Genomic DNA, 20,862 nt, shown 5'->3' on the forward strand with positions numbered 1-20,862 from the left:
TCAGTACAATGTTGGTTATAGCAGTGAAATTACAGAATGCAAATATGAACCACTTTTCTTGTCCTCTGTATCTTTGTTGGTATACCCAACAGTGTATTGAAACTTGCCTTATTCATAAGCATGTACTGAGCTGTAATACCAGACCATGGCATTCAAGCCTACAGTGTCGTTACTATGAGTGATCTGAAAAATGTTGTTTGGCAAACAAAATTAATAATCCACTGTATGTAATAGATCTTTTTTGTTATCAAGATAATTAAGACTTTGGAAAAAAAAATTTTTTTGTAAACTTTCAAAATACGTAAGATTGCTTTTCTCCATCACCAGATAATATCAGGTCCTACTAAACTGCATTTAGACTGGTGGTTAAATCAGTTTTCTGTTGTAGAGGCCTTTTTTATTTGGCTTATGTTGCCATTTGTTTGTATATTACCCTTAGGATGTTACAGAAAAAGATTACAGTTGTTTAAAATGATAATTTTGTTTCTAATATAAATACAACATTTTGATAAAGGGAAGCTTTTATGTTAGGTGGTAGTGACTGATTATATCTGATCAACTGAAGCAAAAACTCTGTTTAATAGTTTCCATAAGTCATTTCTACAAAGAAAATATGATTTATATCCACATTGTTACAGCACTCTATTCATATTAACGGTCAATCTGTATTTGTACACGGTGCCCAAAGAAAACTGACCCAGAAAATGTTTGTAAGTCTGACAGGAAATAAATTACTCTATTTAATGACAAAGAAGAATGCTTAAAATTGTCGCCATTAATGTCATTGCACCACTTTGGATGATTTATCAAACTGAGACACACATTCAGCAATTTTGATTGATGGCTGGCTTCAATAGCAGTTTTAGTATTCTGCTGGAGCTCTTCCAGTATGGGGATATGAGAGTACATTTACCACTTTAACATACCCCACAGGTAAAATGTCAGGGAGAGAGAACATGCTATCTTGGACTTCACGAGACTTTACTACATTTTCTGAGTGTTCTTTCTCATCTCACGAATTCTTGCCAAGGCTGCATATGTTGGGTGTGCTGTTAGTCCATTTTGCATCTTATGATCACTTTGGCATTTAGATTAAGTTGTCACATAATATCACAAACACTTTTGGGCTAATTTTATTTTGTTCACCTTGTACCAGTGGTCTGTTAATCTGTGTGTATCCACATTATTTCGATTTTCTTGAATGTGGCATACTTATTTTTCTTTTTTTGCTGACCCTTAAATGTCAAGTTATCTTTAGATCTGATGAGAGTAGTTAAATATTTCCAAGTGCCTCCTTCTGAATGGTCATCTTCACTACATCACCAACTATTTCATTATTTTCAATCATGCCATATGACTTGGTATAAACAGATGTACTGTATTCACTAGCTTATTGTTTTCTATAGTGGGTTTGAAAATACCCATTACAAATGGCTTAGTTTTCTTTATGAAGGCTGAAGTATCTCAGAACCAATTTTTTTGTATTATATGCCCAAAACATGTTTTGATATATTGTTCTTTATTTAGTTTAAAGCTGGAAGTAAATTTTGGATGCTGTCAAGAAACCCTTCTAAAGTGAAATAAGTTCTTTCTAACCAGTTCTTTGATGTCTTCATCCTACCCTCTTATCAGATGTTGTTTTTGAGGTGTCTGTAAGGACCTTAAAATACGCCAGAAAAATATCAGAGATGCAGTTTTTGAAAAATTGCTATGCCCTTATACCCTTGTATGTAGTCATGTAGTACACATAGAATTGGGGGATGATTTGTGCTCTTCTGAGGATAGATAGAATTTCCTTTAGCTTTACGAAGTTGACACGATTCTGTTTGAACACTATATTGTTAAGTGTACAACACCACTGCTAAGATCTGTTGATGATGCGTGCTGTAGCAAATGGGGAAGGGGGAGTGCTAAGGCATGAATGGATGCACGAGGAGCCTGTGAATGTAGGGTAGAGCCTGAAGGTTGCAGAGACACCAGAAAAAGCTACAGGCAGGGGATGAGCACAAGAGCGCAGGAAAAATGTGGGCTGCTGGGCGGTGGGAGGAGGAGGAGGGGGGGGGGGGGGGACAGGGTGGCAGGAAGACCATTGCCACTGCTTTTTTTTTCAGAGCATGGCAACAACTGGATGGAGGGAGATGAGCAGGCAGTGGGAAGGTGTCCTCGCAGCATGAACAGGAGCACAGAAATAATCTACACTGTGGTGAAGGATGTGTGTTACACAGAAGCAAAAGCACGTAGTGGTCGACCATGGCTTCATTTGCTGGAAGTTGCAGTGTGCATTGACAGGCAGTGTTGGGCTGGACAGTTTGAGGACAGCTAAAGGTTTAGCTGAAGTGGAATCAGGGGATGACAATGGGACTGCCATCTGCACACACAGCAATAGTGAAATTGTAGCATCTGGTCAGGGCTGCACCAAGGCAAAGGCATGGCAGATGAGCAACATTGGACATGACTGGAAAGAGCAGTGGGTTGGCAGCAGTTGAGTCGTGATGCTGTGTGCAGACAGCTGGCTGTGGCTTTGATGTCATGGATACAGCATCGGGCATGGTGAGAGGAAAGTAAGTAGGGACCTCAGTGCTGGTGGATGTGGTGCACCACCCACATGATAGGCCAGCCGTGGCTGCATCCTCATGGCAGAGATGCAGTGGACAGAAGCAGCATTGGACTGATGGTCAAAGGGCGGTGGCAAGTGCGTAGTGAGAGAGGTCGGGTGCAGTGAGAATGGAGGACACTGTGGAAGCCAGATGATGCATCCTGGGTTGACCCAGCCTTGTGACGAAGGCCTGCCATGGCTGCATCTTCATGCCAAATTGTGAGGTGGCAGGGCAGCATCAAATGCAGCTGAAGGCCCGACAAAACAACATTGGGGGATGATCCCAGGAGCCGCACTGTGTGGACTCAAACCCCATATCCAACAGATGTCCAGGTAATGCCAACCTCAGGAGAAAGGCCAACCATGGTTGCAATATGCAGAGCAGCGTTGGACATTCCTGGAAGTGGGCAGCGGGCAGGCAGTGGACAAGATAAGGAAATGGTGTAAGGGCCAGTGAAGGTGCTGGAGCCAGAGGCAGTACAGATGTAAGGTCTGGAGCTGGATCAGCCTCAGCCCTGACAGATGGGCAAGCGGTACAAGCTACCTGTGACAAACCATCCCTCTTGGCTGTGTTTTGCCACAGACAGACACACAGTGATGAACCATCCCATGTGATGTTGTTTTGCTACCAGCAGTGACCTCCATAAACACAGTGGGCATAGCAAACATTTGGTATTCAAGTCCACAAAAGTCCAAAAATGTACATACATTATGAAGTCATCACTCATATGAAGTGTCCAACTCAGGCTATAAGCAATGTTCCTTATTACCAACTCTTAAGTCCTTTGTTTCCATTGTTAAGACCCATTGTGGATGATGCATGCTGTTGTAAATTATTATTCCCAAGTTGTATTCATGAATACTTTATTCACAGCACCAGTTCACAACGAAATTTACTTCTAGTAACAACTGAAAAATTGTTTGTGATCACTGGAGGGTACCAGAAATAAAGTTCACTGGCATAATAACAATTTCAAGGGGAGCCTGTCCTGGGTGGAGTCCATGGGGCTGTGCTGTGTGGCATACTGAAGCAAAGTTGTTGTGTTGCATTGTAGGTGGAGCACCCAGTATGGTCTGTGTGTTCAGATTGATGGGCCATGAGGTGTAGCCAGCTTGTGGCCTGGAACTGAGGGAGAAATTGACTGTTGCTGCCTGAGGTTGCACACTGCTTTAAATATCCAGCAGGGTGGAAGTATGCCTACAACCTCATGATGTGTAGACAGAGCTTTTTTCCTCAATAGCAGCGCTGCTGCTTTCCTGATATGGGTGCTGCTCAGACGTGTGGCTGGTGTCCCCTGCTGGTGCCTGTAACAGTCAGTATATCAACAGACTGTATACTGTATCTTGTCCACAGTATGTGATGCCCTTGTGGTATTTTAAATAGTCTCCAGAGGAGAGATTCCTGTAGGCCAAGACTAAGCAATGCGCAGGGTGAAGATGTTGTCTCTGGAAGGATAATGTAGCCTTTCTATGGATGATATACAATGCATGTATTCAGCATCCTTCAAATTTCCAATGTAGTGAGTGCCTGTATCCCTTTGTTGTCCATTGTAGAATGTGCTTTATTCAGAATATGTTTGATCATAGGTTTGAATGTATAGTTTTGTAGTCCCCTTTATAGACCACAAAAGTCATTTATTAACACTTTACTGAATATATTGAAACACAGAATAAATGTCACATAGTTCTCAAAAGTTACTGGTGCTGTAAAAGAATCAATCAACCGGGAGTAACAAAACACTGTGCGGGTGAAAGATGGAACCATTCTTAGATGAAGCTAAAATCAATCACCTGCCAATCCATTATCGTAGACCCCGAAGTAGAACTTAATAATGGTAGGTGGGTGTCACTATAGTCACATCTCAAGTAGGCTCAGCCACCATGACCAAATAACATACGTACAAAGAATATTCAGGTATAAGTGATGTTGTGCAGTCATTGTCAGTACTTCAGTTTGTTGTGGAGAGGAACACATTAGTTATCAAACACAAGTGAGATTTGACCTGCAGCCACCTGACCAAAAATTGGCCAGCTGATGGGCTCACCTGACATGCAGGCCAGAGATGATGCGCTGCTTACAGCTTGTGGCAACCCTGTTGGGCATAACTGAAGTGAGGCATATCAATAAAATGGAATCATCCATTGGTATGTCCCATGGGATATGGCATAGGTTTTTTTTTTTTTTCTCTGTGCTTCTGCCAAAAGTGGATTTGAAAACTTGCAGCTCATATGCAGTTAATGATAAAACTCACGTGACTTCCTCTTGTCAGAAAAAGCCTTGTTATTAAATTTATTATGGAGCATGTGACCAAAGTCATCTCTCGATTTTTTAAGACTTCTATTGCCTACAAGAAGGATACTGTGATCCACTTATAAGATTCTAGTAACAAAAGTGCATTGCATAATGACAAACCTGGCACTTCTTCATGAAGTGTACAATATGTAATAATAATAATAATAATAATAATAATAATAATAATAATAATAATAATAATAATATTTAATAATAATAGCTTTATTCAACATCGAATGGTACACTGCACATGTACAAAGAAACAGTAATGTTTTAAGTTATTTGTACAATACACAAGACATATTCTTCTGAATACATCATTGATTTACAACAAAATTACAATAAGGTGTTTACTTATTTCTATTCACATGATTTCACAGAGCATTTGTTGTTCTTCATATAAGTATGGTACTCTTCTAATGTGTAGAAAGGGTGTTTTACTAAAAATTTCTTAAGCTGATGTTTCAGTTTAATTGTAGGAAGAGCCATGACTGCTCTAGGCAGTGCATTAGCTAATTTTATACCTGCATACTGAGGTCCCTTTTCGTAAAGTGCTGTTCTGTGGCTGCCAATGTAAAATCTTTCTTTATTTCTACTATTGTACTGGTGGAAATCTGAATAAGTGTTTGGGTGCAGTCTTTTCACAAGCAATATGGCTTTTAGAATGTATGTGTTTATAACAGTTAACACCTCTGTTTTTGGAAACAAGTTGCGACAAGATTCCCTATATTTTGCTCCACAGATTATTCTCACACCCCTTTTTTGAAGAATGAGTAGCTTATCTAGATTAGCTTTGGTTGTTGCCCCCCAAATTTCAATACCGTAGTTCAAGTGAGAGGAGAAAAGAGCATGGTATGCAGTCTTTAGGACTAAAGTGTCTCTACAGAACTTGCTAATAGTACTGATTGCAAATATATTTTTTGACAACTTAGTTGCTAGAGAGTCAATATGTGTGTCCCATTTCAGGTTGCTTTGGATTGTTACGCCAAGGAATTTTACACTAGACTCTTTCTTTACCAATTCGTTGCCCATGTATAATTTAATTTCATTATTCAAACTACTTTTGTTAAACTCCATCAAACATGTTTTACTGGTGCTTACATTTAAGTGGCTTTCATTAAAAAACTGAACAATTTCTTCTGTCACATTATTACTCGGCCTCTAGTTCATTACATGATTCCTTTTTACATACAATGGACGTGTCATCGGCATACAGAACAATTTTGGAATTTATAGTACAGTATTTAATATCATTTACATAGATCAAGAACAGAAGGGGGCCCAATACCGAGCCCTGGGACACCCCATATTTTATGCAAGTGATCTCTGATTTGTAGACACCACTTTCCGCTTTAAGTAGAACAAACTGCTTTCTATTGCTCATATAACACTTTATTAGGTCATAAGCAGCGCCTCTAATGCCCATGTTCCATAGCTTGTCTAATAGGATGTCGACGTTCACACAATCGAAGGCTCTTTCCAGGTCTAGGTATACACCTGCCACATGTTCCTTGCTTTCAATACCCCCTAACACCTCTTCAATTAGTTGAGCAGCTGCAGTGCTAGTTGATTTACCTTTTATGAATCCATTTTGATTTTCGAACATCAGGTTGTGTTTGTTAAGAAAGTTTATAATCCTGTTGTATATAACTTCCGCAACTATTTTGGAAAAGACAGGAAGGATTGAGACTGGTCTGTAGTTTTCTATTTTGTTGTTGTCACCTTTCTTAAAAATGGGTGTTACCTGTGCTATTTTTAGTCTGTCTGGAAAGGTGCCTGATTCTATTATATTGTTGACTGCTGCAGACAGAGGTACAGAGACATTTTGGCTACAGGCTTTTAAAACATTAGTATTTAGGCCATCATGCCCAGCTGAATTAGAGGGTTTTAGAGAGCTAATGATGCCCATTATTTCTGAACAGTTTGTGGGGGCTAGATATATACTATGGTCACACGTATTACCTTTAAAACTGTAGTGCATGTTTTTATGTTTGTCATTTATGGCTTCCCCTACGGAAGAAAAATATTCATTAAAAATATTTGCAATTTCCAGTTGGTCTTTTATGAGCATGCCATTGTGGTTAATAGTAAAGTCCATACAGGATTTGTCATTGCCGGTTCTAAAACTGTTTATGACTGCCCAGACGCCAGTAGTTATGTTGTGAGTTTTGAAGCTTATTTGCAACATAGTTGCTCTTGGTCTGTGTAAGTAAGTCCTTATAGTGTGCTTGACATTTTGAAGGCTTCCTTTAGCTCAGGAATCTCTCTATTATTCAGCATTGCACTGTGGAGTAGTTTTAATTTTTCCCTCGCTTCAGTGACATTACTATTACCCAAATATTTTTGTTTATACAGGCTTATTACAAATGATTGAAGCGATTTCACAGCTCTACAATAACTTTATTATTTGAGATATTTTCGCAATGCTTTGCAAACACATACAAAAACTCAAAAAGTTTTTTTAGGCATTCACAAATGTTCGATATGTGCCCCTTTAGTGATTCGGCAGACATCAAGCTGATAATCAAGTTCCTCCCACACTCGGCGCAGCATGTCCCCATCAATGAGTTCGAAAGCATCGTTGATGCAAGCTCGCAGTTCTGGCACTTTTCTTGGTAGAGGAGGTTTAAACACTGAATCTTTCACATAACCCCACAGAAAGAAATCGCATGGGATTAAGTCGGGAGAGCGTGGAGGCCATGACATGAATTGCTGATCATGATCTCCACCATGACCGATCCATCAGTTTTCCAATCTCCTGTTTAAGAAATGCCGAACATCACGATGGAAGTGCGGTGGAGCACCATCCTGTTGAAAGATGAAAATAGCTCCCTGCTTGCTTTATTCGTCGACTTCTGCGGGCTACGCGTGAAACTTTCCCGTACGCGTTCAACCGTTTCTTCGCTCACCGCAGGCCATCATGGATGAGGAGGAGTCACACTCCTGCATGCATGGCTTCACCACAGCAGAAAGAGGGGCTCCAGGCTGGATGTGGCCTACAGCTGCAAAGTTGTCTTGCATGTTTGCAATGTTTTGCGCTATTTCACGTCCATGGCTGTCTCCATATAATAGAATCCGGCCCTGCTTGTGTTTCTGATTGTCGTCGTTTCTTCTGTTTTTCTCTAGGGACGATTTCTTGCATGTAATTTCACAGATTCCACTTCCTTGGACGGTTTTTTTACGTTCAGTTTCACGTTTTACACACGAGTTTGGGACTTCGTGTTTTCTGAACTTATCACTGACAGTTTTTTTGCTGCTTGAAGGATTACTTCTAGTTTGCACGGACTGAACTTACTATCCATGAGAGACATGAGACTATCATCAACCACCATAGGCAAAAACAAATCATTTAGGGTTAGTGTGCTGTTCTTGTGGAATTTGTTGCCTGCCAAAGTAGACTGGAATTGAGTGTAGAAAACTTTAACATATAATCTTCTGGAGGAGCTATAAGTATGGCTGTAACACAAGTCTATCAACAAATTTTGTTTGTATGTATGTATAAAATTTGCTTAAATTACGAAATTGGACCGTTATAAGTTTTCCATCACAAAATAATACTCATCCATGATATTTGAATTATGTCTTACAGTTTTCCCATTAACTATATATATTTTGCACCAACAAATAAATTTACATTAATTTCATCACAGACCTTGTACAGTAGTCCAGAATTTTGCTTCAGGGTGAATAGTGATGAGAGATTAAAGAGTGAAGTTTTCATTTGGGAATTTCAACTGCTGTGACTTCAAGCACACCAATAGCATATATATGAGTAAACAGTGTGGATTGTGACATATTTTTCCAGATAATCAACTCCATTTCTCTCCTGTCATTTAGCCTGTCTTGCATAACATCACAATATTAAGGAAATATTTTGCAAATTCAGTTTAAACTGTGTCTCTCATGGTGATGTGGCATTTATTAATCTCAATATAATTCTTGAAATAGCTTTTTATATTGAACACTGTTGGTGAATTCCACTGTAAAACGGTAAACACTATCCCACTTAATAAGATATTCTATGATATTTCTGAAATCTTACCATACATTGTTTCTGCTTACAGTTAACTTTGCAACTTAGCACCAAAAATATGACTTTGGCAACAATTTACCCACAATAAAATAATTACATAACCTTCAAACATAACAGATTCCTGAATTTTTGGATTTATAAACAACTACTGAAGTAAACATTACATTGCCAGTAGTGCCAAAAGTTTAGGTAACTAAAAGTAACATGTAACTAAACTAGTATGAGTGTTTGAGAGATGCCATATTTAGAAGTCTTCATGGAATAGTGTATCCTGTGACTGCCTTCAAATGATAATCAAAACTGATTTGATGATTGGTCTTTGTGGTGATTAAAGACTCTTTTTAGCTATAGAATGAAGATATGGTTATGAAATGTTTTATCACTCCCATGTTAAAAACCTCAATGTTGCCACATTTCTTGTATCTCTCTATAGAACATGATATTTGTTGATAATCAATCATTTCTTTCAAATGCAGTGGATAGAATTGACACTTTGTATGTCTTATTCAGCACAACACTATCTGTTTCATCAACTCTCCACTTTATTCCTCTCAATGTTGTTGGCATTGTAAATCTAAGATGATGATGATGCAGAAGTAACCCACATTTTATACCTTCTTCTTTCAGTTCGTTATAAGTGGTGTGCTCTGTTCTGTTGAGTATGGACTGAGATCTCTTAACTGTTGCATGTTTAACGCTAACATTGGTTCTGGAGTTTTCAAGTAGTTGAATAAATATGTCTGTGCTCTTCAGGGAATATCGCAGGACATAATATTTATTCTGCATTTCTCCTCCTTTGAATCCTATATTTGACACATTGTTTGGTCTTTTACCACTTCCGTTAATGTTAAAGATAGTTTGCAGTTAATTGGGTTTGCACCCCAGCTTTCTCACTGTCTTTGTTGCACTTTCGTGCTATGACATCATTTCTGGGTCAATTTCCCATTATTTGACAATATATTCCTTGAAGAATTATGTTAATATCACTTTTCTGTTCTCCTTATGATGTCTGTCTTGCTTGTTCTGTTCATTTTTTTATTTCTTCTTATACAAGAGCTTGACTTCACTGTTTTAAGACTTCACTTAAAAGTGTTTTGCATCTTTCTTTTTATGAAGATGCACTGTAATATCTTCATTTCTGAATAAATTTGCATTTTCCTTATATTTTTAGTTATGTGGACTGCATTACTTGCACCTTGAAACATGGTAATAAGCTATGTTTATGCCTTAATTTATCTTTAGTAAATTTCTCTTTCTTCTTTCTCTATTTGGCTTGTAATTGTCTGATGTATATAAGTATAATAATTGTGCGCACCCTGAGGTCATGGTCAAGGTAAGACTTGTTGTAGGTGAAATAATTGGGAGAAGACAATTTGGAAGCAGTTTTAAGGTAATAAAGTGCTTCATGTGGAGTGCCAAAGACTTCTTCTGTTGGTGCTTTACACTAAAGTGCCCAAAGGAATCATTAGTGAGTTTGTGTTGGTATTGCGTAATTCAGTGGGAAGGTGATTTGGAAGGGAGGGTGATTTACAACACCCAGAAACACTAGAGGGGAAATAACAAGACAGCACAACATAAAAAATGGAACATAAACATTCCAGCACCCTATCAGCATATCAGCGTCATTAGAACAGAGCATAAATTTGAATAAGCATGGGAAAGGGAATCACTGCACAACAGTAAAAATGTTTTAGGTTCAAAACTACCTTATTGTTTTGCATTTACACCTACTGAATTCAAAATCTCCAAAAAATTACTGATTTCTTGTTGTTCTGGATGTACAGTGATGTAATTTTTTACCAATCTACATTTTTAGTTTGGGATAATTTAGGTTTTGAAGTTGTCACACCTGTTAAATGACAAAACGTAACATTCTCCAGCCGTCTGTAGGTTATAAATGTGATTACTGTTGCCATGACTGAGTTTGATATTGTTTGTGGTGTAATTAGTGCAGAATTTTTGGTTTTTGAGTGTTTCTGAAATGTAAAAGTTGTTAAATTAAAATGCCATGAAAATATGTAAATTCAATGACTAATTATTATTAAATTTGTTGTGAAATAATATTTTCATCGCAAAAAGACAATCGGAAGCCTCTTTTGAAGACTGTCCATCAACATTATTTTGCTATGAAAGGCAATGGACTCCACATATATGTTGCAATTCTTGTTCATTTATACTAAAAGGATGGCTGAAAAAAAATTATCTGTAACTTTTGTTGTCCTATGATTTGGCAGGAGCCTCCAAACCATACAGATAAATGCTATTTCTGCTTCACTCTGCCTATAAAGGTAGGATTTTCACTGAAGAAAAGAGAAAAAGTTAAATATCCTCATCTTTCATATGCTATTCAACCTATTCCACTTTCAGATACTTTACCAGTTCCTTTTCCACACTAAAATTATGAGCTTGAAGTAGAAAATGAAGACAGCATGGAAGAAGAAGAATCCAACAAGCCTTCAACATACCATGTCTCTGATTTTGATGAAAAAGTTGATAACCCACTGAGATTGAGTGATCTCATTCAAGACCCTGACTTGTCGAAGGAGAAGGCAGATCTTCTAGGGTAAAGACTACAGCAATAGAATCTTCTCCAGTGTGATGTCAAGGTCTTGCAGTATAGACATTGTCATAGGGATCTGATTGCAATTTTTTATCCTCCCCAGAATAAAAAAAAAAAAAATCTTGTTTGCTGTGATGTCAATGCTTGATGAAATATTTGAATTATGATCCCACTGATTGGATGCTATTCATAGACTCCTCCAACCTTAGTTTGAAAGCTGTAGTACTTCACAATTACAACAGTCTTCCAACTGTTTCCCTTCTGTTCCTGTTGGTCATGCAGTTCACATGAAGGAGACTTATGCCAACATGGTAACCCTCCTTGACTCAGTGAAATATGGTGGAAAGAAGTTTAAAATCTGTGGTGGTCTGAAAGTCATCACTGTATTCCTAGAAATGCATTGAGGTATACTCACTACTGCTACTTTTATGTATGTGGGACAGTAGGGGTAGGAAATCACGTACTCGAGTGGACTGGCCTGCAAGAAATCTTAACTCCAACAAGGAAAATGTTGTCGAGCCTCTCATCGACCGAGAAACATTCTTCTGGGTTTGATGAAAATTTTTGGCAGAAGTATGAACTGAGGAGGACAGGTCATTGAGTGATTAAAAGAGACAAATTTCTTACATTAAGTCATGCAAAAACTAAGGAAGGTATTTTGTAGGGACACAAATTCCTGCATTTGACCAGATTTTGAAGGGGAAAGAAAAGGAAGCTTGGGAAGCATTAAAGGGAGTCCTTCATGATTTATAGGCAGCAAAAGAGATCAAAACTACAGTCAGTTGATGACAGTACCTCTGCAAAAATACCATTAACTTGGATGCAACATGCCTCTTAAAATCGAATTTCTCCACTCATATCTAGCCTTTTTCTCCTCTTAATTGTAGAATTGACAGCGATGAACATGGAGAAAAATTACATCAGAATATTTCTGTAATGGAAAAAATGTATCACTGCTATGGGAATGAAGCAGCTCTTGTGGATTATTGCTGGACTGTGTATAGGAATGCTCTGGAACTCACTCAAAGAGGCAAGCCAAAACACAATGATCTCATAAAGCCACCATATAATTCTCTTGACCCAACCAACTGATTGGTATTCTTCCATCAGTTTAGGGTGCTTAGAATGTAACCGTCGTGAAAACAAAAATCAACTGGATTTTCAATGTCACTGTCATGCGTAATTAAAATGTATTGCTTTCTCTTAACCTTAGTACTTCCACATATTGCACGTCATAGAAACTAGAGATAATAAATATTTCTGTCTCACATTCATTTTGGTCAGTGCAGGATTAGTAAAATTTGGCTCATAAAGTGAAGGAAACAATTTTTTTTGTTGGGCAGTGAAAGAGGCCATGTCCCTTTTTAAAGGAGAATATACACTTGAAAGCTTGTCACTAACAAGTGGCCCACGAGCCACTTGGGGAAGAAACTGATGCAGATAGCCTCATCTGAGCATTCTGAGAGCTACATTTGTCATGAGCAGGTAGACACTTTTAAGAGTGCAGCAGGGCCATCCCATCCCCTTTGGCCCATGCATACTATTGTGCTCACTGCAACAATCAGCAGCAGATGTCTCATGCTTGAGCAGCTCTTGAGCTACTTTGCTCACATGTGTAAACATGTGTTAAAGAACCACACTAGCATTTACTCTAAGTGATTTTGGGAAACTATGGAAATTGTTCATTAGACAGAGGATTCAACCCACTTCTCCCAAATGAACATCCAGTGTCCTAATCACTGCACCATCTCACTAAATACTGCTAGCCTCTGGAATCCCAGGTTAGCTGTGTGTCTGAACCAGCATGAGAACCAAAGAGACTGAGTCTTTGCACATAGGTGGTGGTCCATTGTTCAGATGACTATGCATCTCTGTGGGCTGCTGAGAAATAGTAGTTGCTGTCTTAGCAACATACCGTGTGTATTCTTTTGGAGCTCTATCATCAAAAACTTGAATAGCAACAGCTTTGTATTTCGAACGAGGGAAATCGTGGCCGTACAAAAATTTGTTGTTCATGATGTACTGAAGTTTGTAGAAGAAAGGGAAAAGGAGAATAATGTTTAAGATACTTGTTACATAACAAAAGATGATCTCCATGTATGGCATTAACAGGCAGTATGCTAGCTTGCACAAATGGCAGGGACATGAGCCAGGCTCGGATTGAATCTGTGCAGCCATTCAACTGTGAGCTGGTACAGTGGCCAGCTCGAGTGCAGTTTGTAGGTGGTTTTGCATGTTGATTTAGGCAAATACTGGTTATTTTGGCAAATACTTAGCTAGTGTCCAGATTCAACCTCAGAGAATATGATACACAAACAGTTAAAATATGGCAACACAGAATGAGGCCTACCATGATTCTTAGAGATACAGTGCATCAGCTTCCCTCCCTCAGGTTACCTTGATGACTGATGTCATAAAGGACATCAGACCACAGAGTTTAATAATAAAATAAAATCTGTCTAATCTTGAAAAAGTTGACCCTTTATTAGATGGAATAAATGGCGAGGAAAAAAGGAGGAAAATATACAGATGCATTTTATGAAGCCCTCTGGAGGTGATCTGTTCCATGGCAAATGACAGCTGCATAACAGGCTGTAGGTTTTCTCATATAAAATGTACACATCCATTTTATTTATCCATATATGCTACAAATCATTAATAAACTACCTCATTACACTGGAAGAATATGTTTCCAAATAGATAATCATCTATGTTTTACAGATACCATCAGATCTGATCATGCATACATCAATGTCACCCATCGTTGGAGGTAGTACCACGAGTGTTTACAGCCCACCAGACAACCAGTAAGTAATAATTTTCATAATTCCCAGGTTTTTAACTAATCTTTCTGATGCATAAGAACTTCAAATTTAATACAGGACCTTTAAAATTTTAATTCTAGCCTCCCCAAAATTATTAAAACATTTGCAATTTTTCCTTTTAATGAAAACAATAACAATAACAACAACAACAACAACAACAACAACAACAACAACAACATGCATGACGCTTCAAAACAATGAGATGAAAACAAATTTTAGCATTGTGTTCTGGGACCTCACTGTTAATGGGTCAAGGAAAAAGGTTTCCTGAATAAAATATTCTGTTTTATATTAGATCGTATGACAGTATAATCAGCTAGTTGCACAGTAAAGTAGCATGCCAAACTGAGAATCAAATATAGATATTTCCAGTCTGTGCACTGAGCTATGTGAACAAAATGCTGGTACTTCTTATAGTTAAAAAAATATCTAACTTAAGGAAAAACCTACACAAAGTATGGGGCTCTTGTTATTCATTTGCTGCATTTTTCTTGTTTGTGTCCTTTCAAACATTATTGCAACAAGAGTAGCAGTAACCCCAAGAGGCCATCATATGTGAGAAACTTTAAAGTAGATTTGGTAGCTGAAAATCTGGGTACTTCATCAGTTCAGAACATATATTTAGCCATGATATGTCGACCCTTTTTACTGGTGCTGCTCAGCAGCAGAGAAAATGGGCACAAGTTTGAAGATATTCATTTTTCTCAGAGCACTGCAAATATTTCAGCATGTCTCACGTATGCTTTCGTATAAGCACAAAACATATGTTAGGAGACAGCACTACCATCCCCTCACTGCTGCTCTCCCATCAGCAGTCCTGATGCGAAGGTAAGGCATGCCTCCTGCTGTTCCCAATAAGTATATAGTTATATTCTTACACAAGTCCCTAAAATACAAGACACACAATACAGCTATAACTATAAACTAATAATGTGAGGGTCTTAAACCTAGTTTCTGTATAGGACCAGCATGAACGAAATACTTGAGAATTTGGAATCTGAGGGTCTTTCATTGGATGCTATATACAGTGAGAAAAAAGGAAAATTGTGGAAAAGAACCAGAATAATACCAAAACTCTATCTATTTTAACAGTTCTGTTGAATTTGATTGAACTTAACTATGAATTTACTACATTGGCATTGTGTGATGACTTGTCAATTGTAATTCACTGCAATAGGAACACTTGTAACTAGGCACAATACTTGCATGTTGGAACATAATGATAACACTAACTATTAAATAATATACTCAAGATGTTCGCTTTTAATTTTCAATATATTAATAAAACCAAGAAAAAAGTTTATATCAGTTTTCACGAAGAAACATTTTACTGCCTGGAACAAATTTAACTCTAAAAATGATCTCACAAATATTGCCCTACAAAGGCTGCTCCATAACTGCCACCCTGTGGTCTCTGCCACGCCATCTGAAATACTTTTCTGTAACTGTATGTATGATTTTACATTACTTAAAAGATTATATTGACATAATTGCAATTAAAATTTTAAGTTTTGCAAAAATTACATGTAACATGGTTTACAGCACATTATGGATTATTTGTCATTATAATCTGACTGTAAAATATGTTAAAATTTCATGAGAAATTATATTTTGAGACAGTCTTTAACAATACTTTCACCAAATGTTTTTGATTAGAACTTCATTACTTTGAATATTTTGTTATTGTTGTAATTCCAATGTTTGTGTATGAAGTGTGTTCGTTTGCTTGTCCAACTTATGATGTGAGAGAATGTTAAGATATGATTCCAGAACTATTGACAGCAATAAGAATATTCTTTGAAATAATAATTTTCATAAAAGAATTGAATAATTAGTTAAATGTTGCATAAACAAGAAATAAAGTTGAATTAAAGTTCATGCAACAGTAAATAAACATATGAACACACAAATTAGTCAGTGCACACAATGGGCAAGTAAAATACATGACTGGTATTGAATATGATACTTAACTTAGTATTGATAAGTACAGTAAATGTAATACTACTTGACCACGATACACTACCTTGGAGTAATAGTAGGATGAAATGTAATAAATAACGAAGAAACATTGTCTTTAAGGTTAAAGTTCCAGATTACTTAACATAAAGGAGGTATCAGATAGCCCAAAAATAATGATTAAAAAGCAAAGACAATTGTAGGTGTAAATAATGTTGAAAACCAAAAAGGAAGGTATGACTGCTGGAAAACTGAAATGCATTTGTATTTTACTCAACTACCACATTAGATAACAATGGTGAGCCATTTTCATCGTGTACCATGAATCATTTAAAAAAGGATTTATTGTGTTATTAGAGCCTGTGGTTGTCAGGTAGAAGATATATGTATCACATTGGGCAATCTGATCACATTAAGAGAAAAGTGTAGGTAATAAACTGTTCTCCATCATTTTGTTTCAGTCAATTTTAAATGTACTATGAAAATTCACACTGCATCGTATGGAATGGGTTATGAAAAGGAGTCTAGTGACAGAGTGGTACAATGTTTTAGGATAAATTATTATTGGTTTTTCTGTCTTAATCTTGTTTTGGTTAAAGAGTATTTTTTTACCAGAAGCATTTTGCTTTTATTTGTACAGCATTTTCTGTGGTTCTTCTGGAAATGTGGCACCCAATAATTCATTACATGATATTTATAGAACAAAAACAGTGTTTCATTATAAAATTTATTTACAATTTGGCTACGGTGCTTTTGCCTCTTGTTTACAAGTTCATAGCCTTACAAATTAGCTGGCATATGCTGGGAAACTATGTTGGTTGATTGCGTGATTTGATTGGATGTATCAATTTTTGTATGGTTAGAAAATAGGAAATTAGAACTTAAGGCAAAAAAAAAAGAGGATTTGACACACAAATGAAACATGATGCATCATGAATATTTATTGCTGATCAAGAGTGACATACTTTATTCATCTTGAAACATTTTTACATGGAATTAGTGTTGTTCACTAAATAATCAAATAATTAGGTAAGTGATAATAGGTACAAAGAATAATACAAATTAGATACACTACATGAATTATGGTAATATAATACTGATAATACTGCCTGTTGTTTATTTATGCTTCAGTAGCATGGAAAATGTAGTTGAGTCATTAGATACTCATAGAATTCCTTAGCAAAGTAACTTACTTTTCATTCCTTTTGTGGTACTATTTTTAAGTTCATTTGTGAGCATTTTGTAGGCATTTTCAGATAATTTGTAGATGTGGATAAGATCAAGATATGTATAGTGGTTATGGGTATTTGCCAGCATAGCACACAACTTGTTAAATTTATAGCCAGTTCTTGTGTTGTCATAAAGGGCCTCCTTAGATCATACTTCCTTACATTCTCTTTAACAAAGATAGTGGAGTTACGGATATTTGGGTCAGATACTGTCACTTTATTCCATCCTTTAAAATAATTGCTGTTATAGTGACACGTGTCAAGTGCTGCAATATACATGATAACTTCCTTTTTTCCATTTAAGCACTAATTTTGAGCCTACGGAATTTCATCATAATACCACTTACAGAAGTCAGGTCACAGTGAATGTGTGCATATAATGAGAGTTATCTATTGGCGAAGCTCCTCAATCGTTATGGCAGATAGATCACACAGGCTAGTCTGCACCAAAATATTTTGTGCAAGTATCCCAACCAAGCTTCTGGGCTATATGAAGTCCTAGTGCTTGACTGTTTTATTGCCATATATGGGAGTATTCAGATTGAATATAATGTATTCAGTTTTATTGCAACTTTCTTTGTAGTGCATTTCCATCACTCTGTCACTACTACCATATACTGTTGCACTTCTTAAAGATTGGTACGACGTGTCCCTAGTATTCTCTTATGCATACTGGGTGTATAATAATTAACAGTGTAAACACACACAGTTGAAAGTACTCAAGACTAGAAGCAAAAAAGTCTTAGTAATCATGTGCTGTAAAATGCATACCTTCAGAGATATGAGCTCTTGCTCATCTTCACTATGTGAAACGCACATCTCTTTTACTGAACAAATGCTCATAACTTTTAAGGTATAGATTTTACAGCTCATGTTTAGTGGATCATTCATGTAAATAAAGGTGTGGGGAAAATATCTGGCCTTGGTAACTGGTACACTGTCTCACTTTTGACTGTTTATATTTACTACTGCCTAAGGAAGACTGCATTAGATGCAGAATGTTATCTACTGTCCCATAACAGTGGAGTTTTTTTTTAATAAGATGTGTAGGAAACCATATCAAATGATTCCTTGAAGCCAACACTGCTACACAATTTCTCCATTTTCAAAAAAATTGTATACTTTCCCTACTATGCTTTCAACTGAGACCTGTACCAATGTTGTGAGGGATTAAGCATATTATTAAAGTGTTGGCTCTTCTGTTTATACTTGCAGGATTCTATTACTGTTTATCTTATAGATATAAGTGAAATCAGTTGATAGTTATCTGGAGATGCTACATCTTCTTTCCTGCGAATTGATTTGATACCATTTTCAAACATCCCTGATAGTTCTATTCATTCAATATTTTGTTAAATGTTATAGTTGTGGTGTCCGCCAGACACCACACTTGCTAGGTGGTAGCTTTAAATCGGCCGCGGTCCATTAGTACATGTCGGACCCGCGTGTCGCCACTGTCAGGGATCGCAGACCGAGCGCCACCACAAGGCAGGCCTCGAGATACGGACTAGCACTCGCCCCAGTTGTACGGACGACGTAGGTAGCGACTACACTGACGAAGCCTCGCTCCTTTGCCGAGCAGATAGTTAGAATAGCTTTCAGCTAAGTCCATGGCTACGACCTAGCAAGGCGCCATTAGCTTTACATAGCTTGTATCTAAAGAGTCTCACTTGTATCGTCAAGAGCGATGTATACAACAAGGATGGATTAAAGTTAAGTATTCCAGAAGCTACTTCTTTCTAAGAATTTGACTCTTCAGTGTCCTACCATTTGACTGCTTACTGTAATCTTTGGTGTTAGTTGCTATTAATCTGCAGTTAGTGTTGGTTACAGCTAGTAAAGCAAGAGTTAGAGCCATCTGAAATGACTGACAGAGCATCAAAAGACAGTCTAACAACAAACATCTAAAAAAGAATGATATGAAGGATCATTGTAAGATCTGCAATTATGTGCTAGGGGCAACAAAAATATTGTAATCAATATAAAGTCTACTTGATTATTTATGCATATATTCACATCTGTATTTCCAAATGAGATGGTGAAGACGAAGTGAAAGTACTTACATGACATGTTCCACTCATAACTGAAAGTCTCAAGTAGATTATTCTACAAACAAGGTGACTTGCTAGCTTTTCAGTCAAATTTGTCTTGGTATGAAGAAATTAAGTTTTTGAAAGACTTCATGACTTCGTAGCAGATGAAAAGTATTTCTTGCAGAAACATAACCCTATCTGAACACAATGATGTGAACAGTTGTTGTTAAATGTACACAGAGAACATGACAGAGAAATGACGAGAACAACTTGTTGTCATTAGAAGCCAATTCTTAAAAGCTGTCAAAAAATTTAGAAAGCAGCATTTCAGTGCCTCCACACTCACTCTCCCCATACACAGACAATCATAAGAGACAAATATGGAGTTGTTGAACACAGAAAAACGAAAGCTGAAGCTTGTTGACAAACAAATGTCAAACTCAGAGATGCAAGATGACACTTATCATTTTGTACAGAGTTTGCCCCCCCATGATGTGGAAACTATCACACGAAGCTCAGTTGAGAGCTAAAAAAAAAAAAAAAATCTATTGGAAGAATTGCATTTCAGTGCACATTCTATCTTGTCTTGTTATGGACTAGAAGATTCCAAGTTGAAAGAGTCATTTAAAAACCTCGAAGTTTACAAAAACTTCAACAATTATTCCAACATCCTGTCACCTATGTAGTGAATTGTAAGCTATGGTGATGTGTAACAAACTAATTGCTGGTGGTAAAAAGTGTTCTGTAAACTTAATGTGTATTTGTTGATGGTGACCATAGGTTTCTCTTCACTGGTAATAGCCATTCCGAATTTTTGTTTTGTTTTGTTTTTGTAATCGACTTGAAACAGACGACACTGTATAATAAAATGGCACAGAACTCATCCTGAAGTAATTCCAAAATTTATCTTTATCGTTTCTCAAGTCACTGTACAAATGATTGTATTCTCTTTCAGTTATCCCTCCATGTTGATTTTGTGCACCCATTCGTAACTGCTGAGAGTCCAGAGAGCTCTGATTTCTACTAAAAAAAGGAATTTAATGGTTTGGTGAAAAACTACATCATTCAAAGACTGCTAAACAACTACCAGGCAGACCACTCGATCAAATCACACTGCTTTAAGGAATCTGCTTCATAGCATATCACAAGCGATGTAAATTCTGTCCAACACCAGAATACTGAAAGAAGGTGACACTACACTTTTCTAAGTCAGTTATCATTATCATTTATCAAAAACAGGCCTAAAAATTATAAGAGAAATGTTATAAGGGCAGAAGTAGGGAGCATTTCAGAAAAGCTATTGTCATGTCATATAAAGCTGTGTGAACTGTGCTGTC

At 37.1% G+C, this 20,862-nt stretch overlaps 1 protein-coding gene across 5 annotated transcripts in view; it reads left to right on the forward strand.

The window, feature by feature from the left end:
• The window catches only part of LOC126471125 (transcription factor CP2), a 941,484-nt gene that overhangs the window by 757,573 nt on the left and 163,049 nt on the right, over positions 1-20,862 (forward strand). For all 5 annotated transcript variants that reach the window (XM_050099206.1, XM_050099210.1, XM_050099207.1 and 2 more), the window contains one exon: positions 14,204-14,289. In XM_050099206.1, coding sequence (XP_049955163.1) covers positions 14,204-14,289 — 86 coding nt within the window. The remainder of the gene's footprint in view (positions 1-14,203; positions 14,290-20,862) is intronic.

The sequence above is a fragment of the Schistocerca serialis genome, chromosome 3 (genome assembly GCF_023864345.2).
Source record: "Schistocerca serialis cubense isolate TAMUIC-IGC-003099 chromosome 3, iqSchSeri2.2, whole genome shotgun sequence".
NCBI lineage: Eukaryota > Metazoa > Arthropoda > Insecta > Orthoptera > Acrididae > Schistocerca > Schistocerca serialis.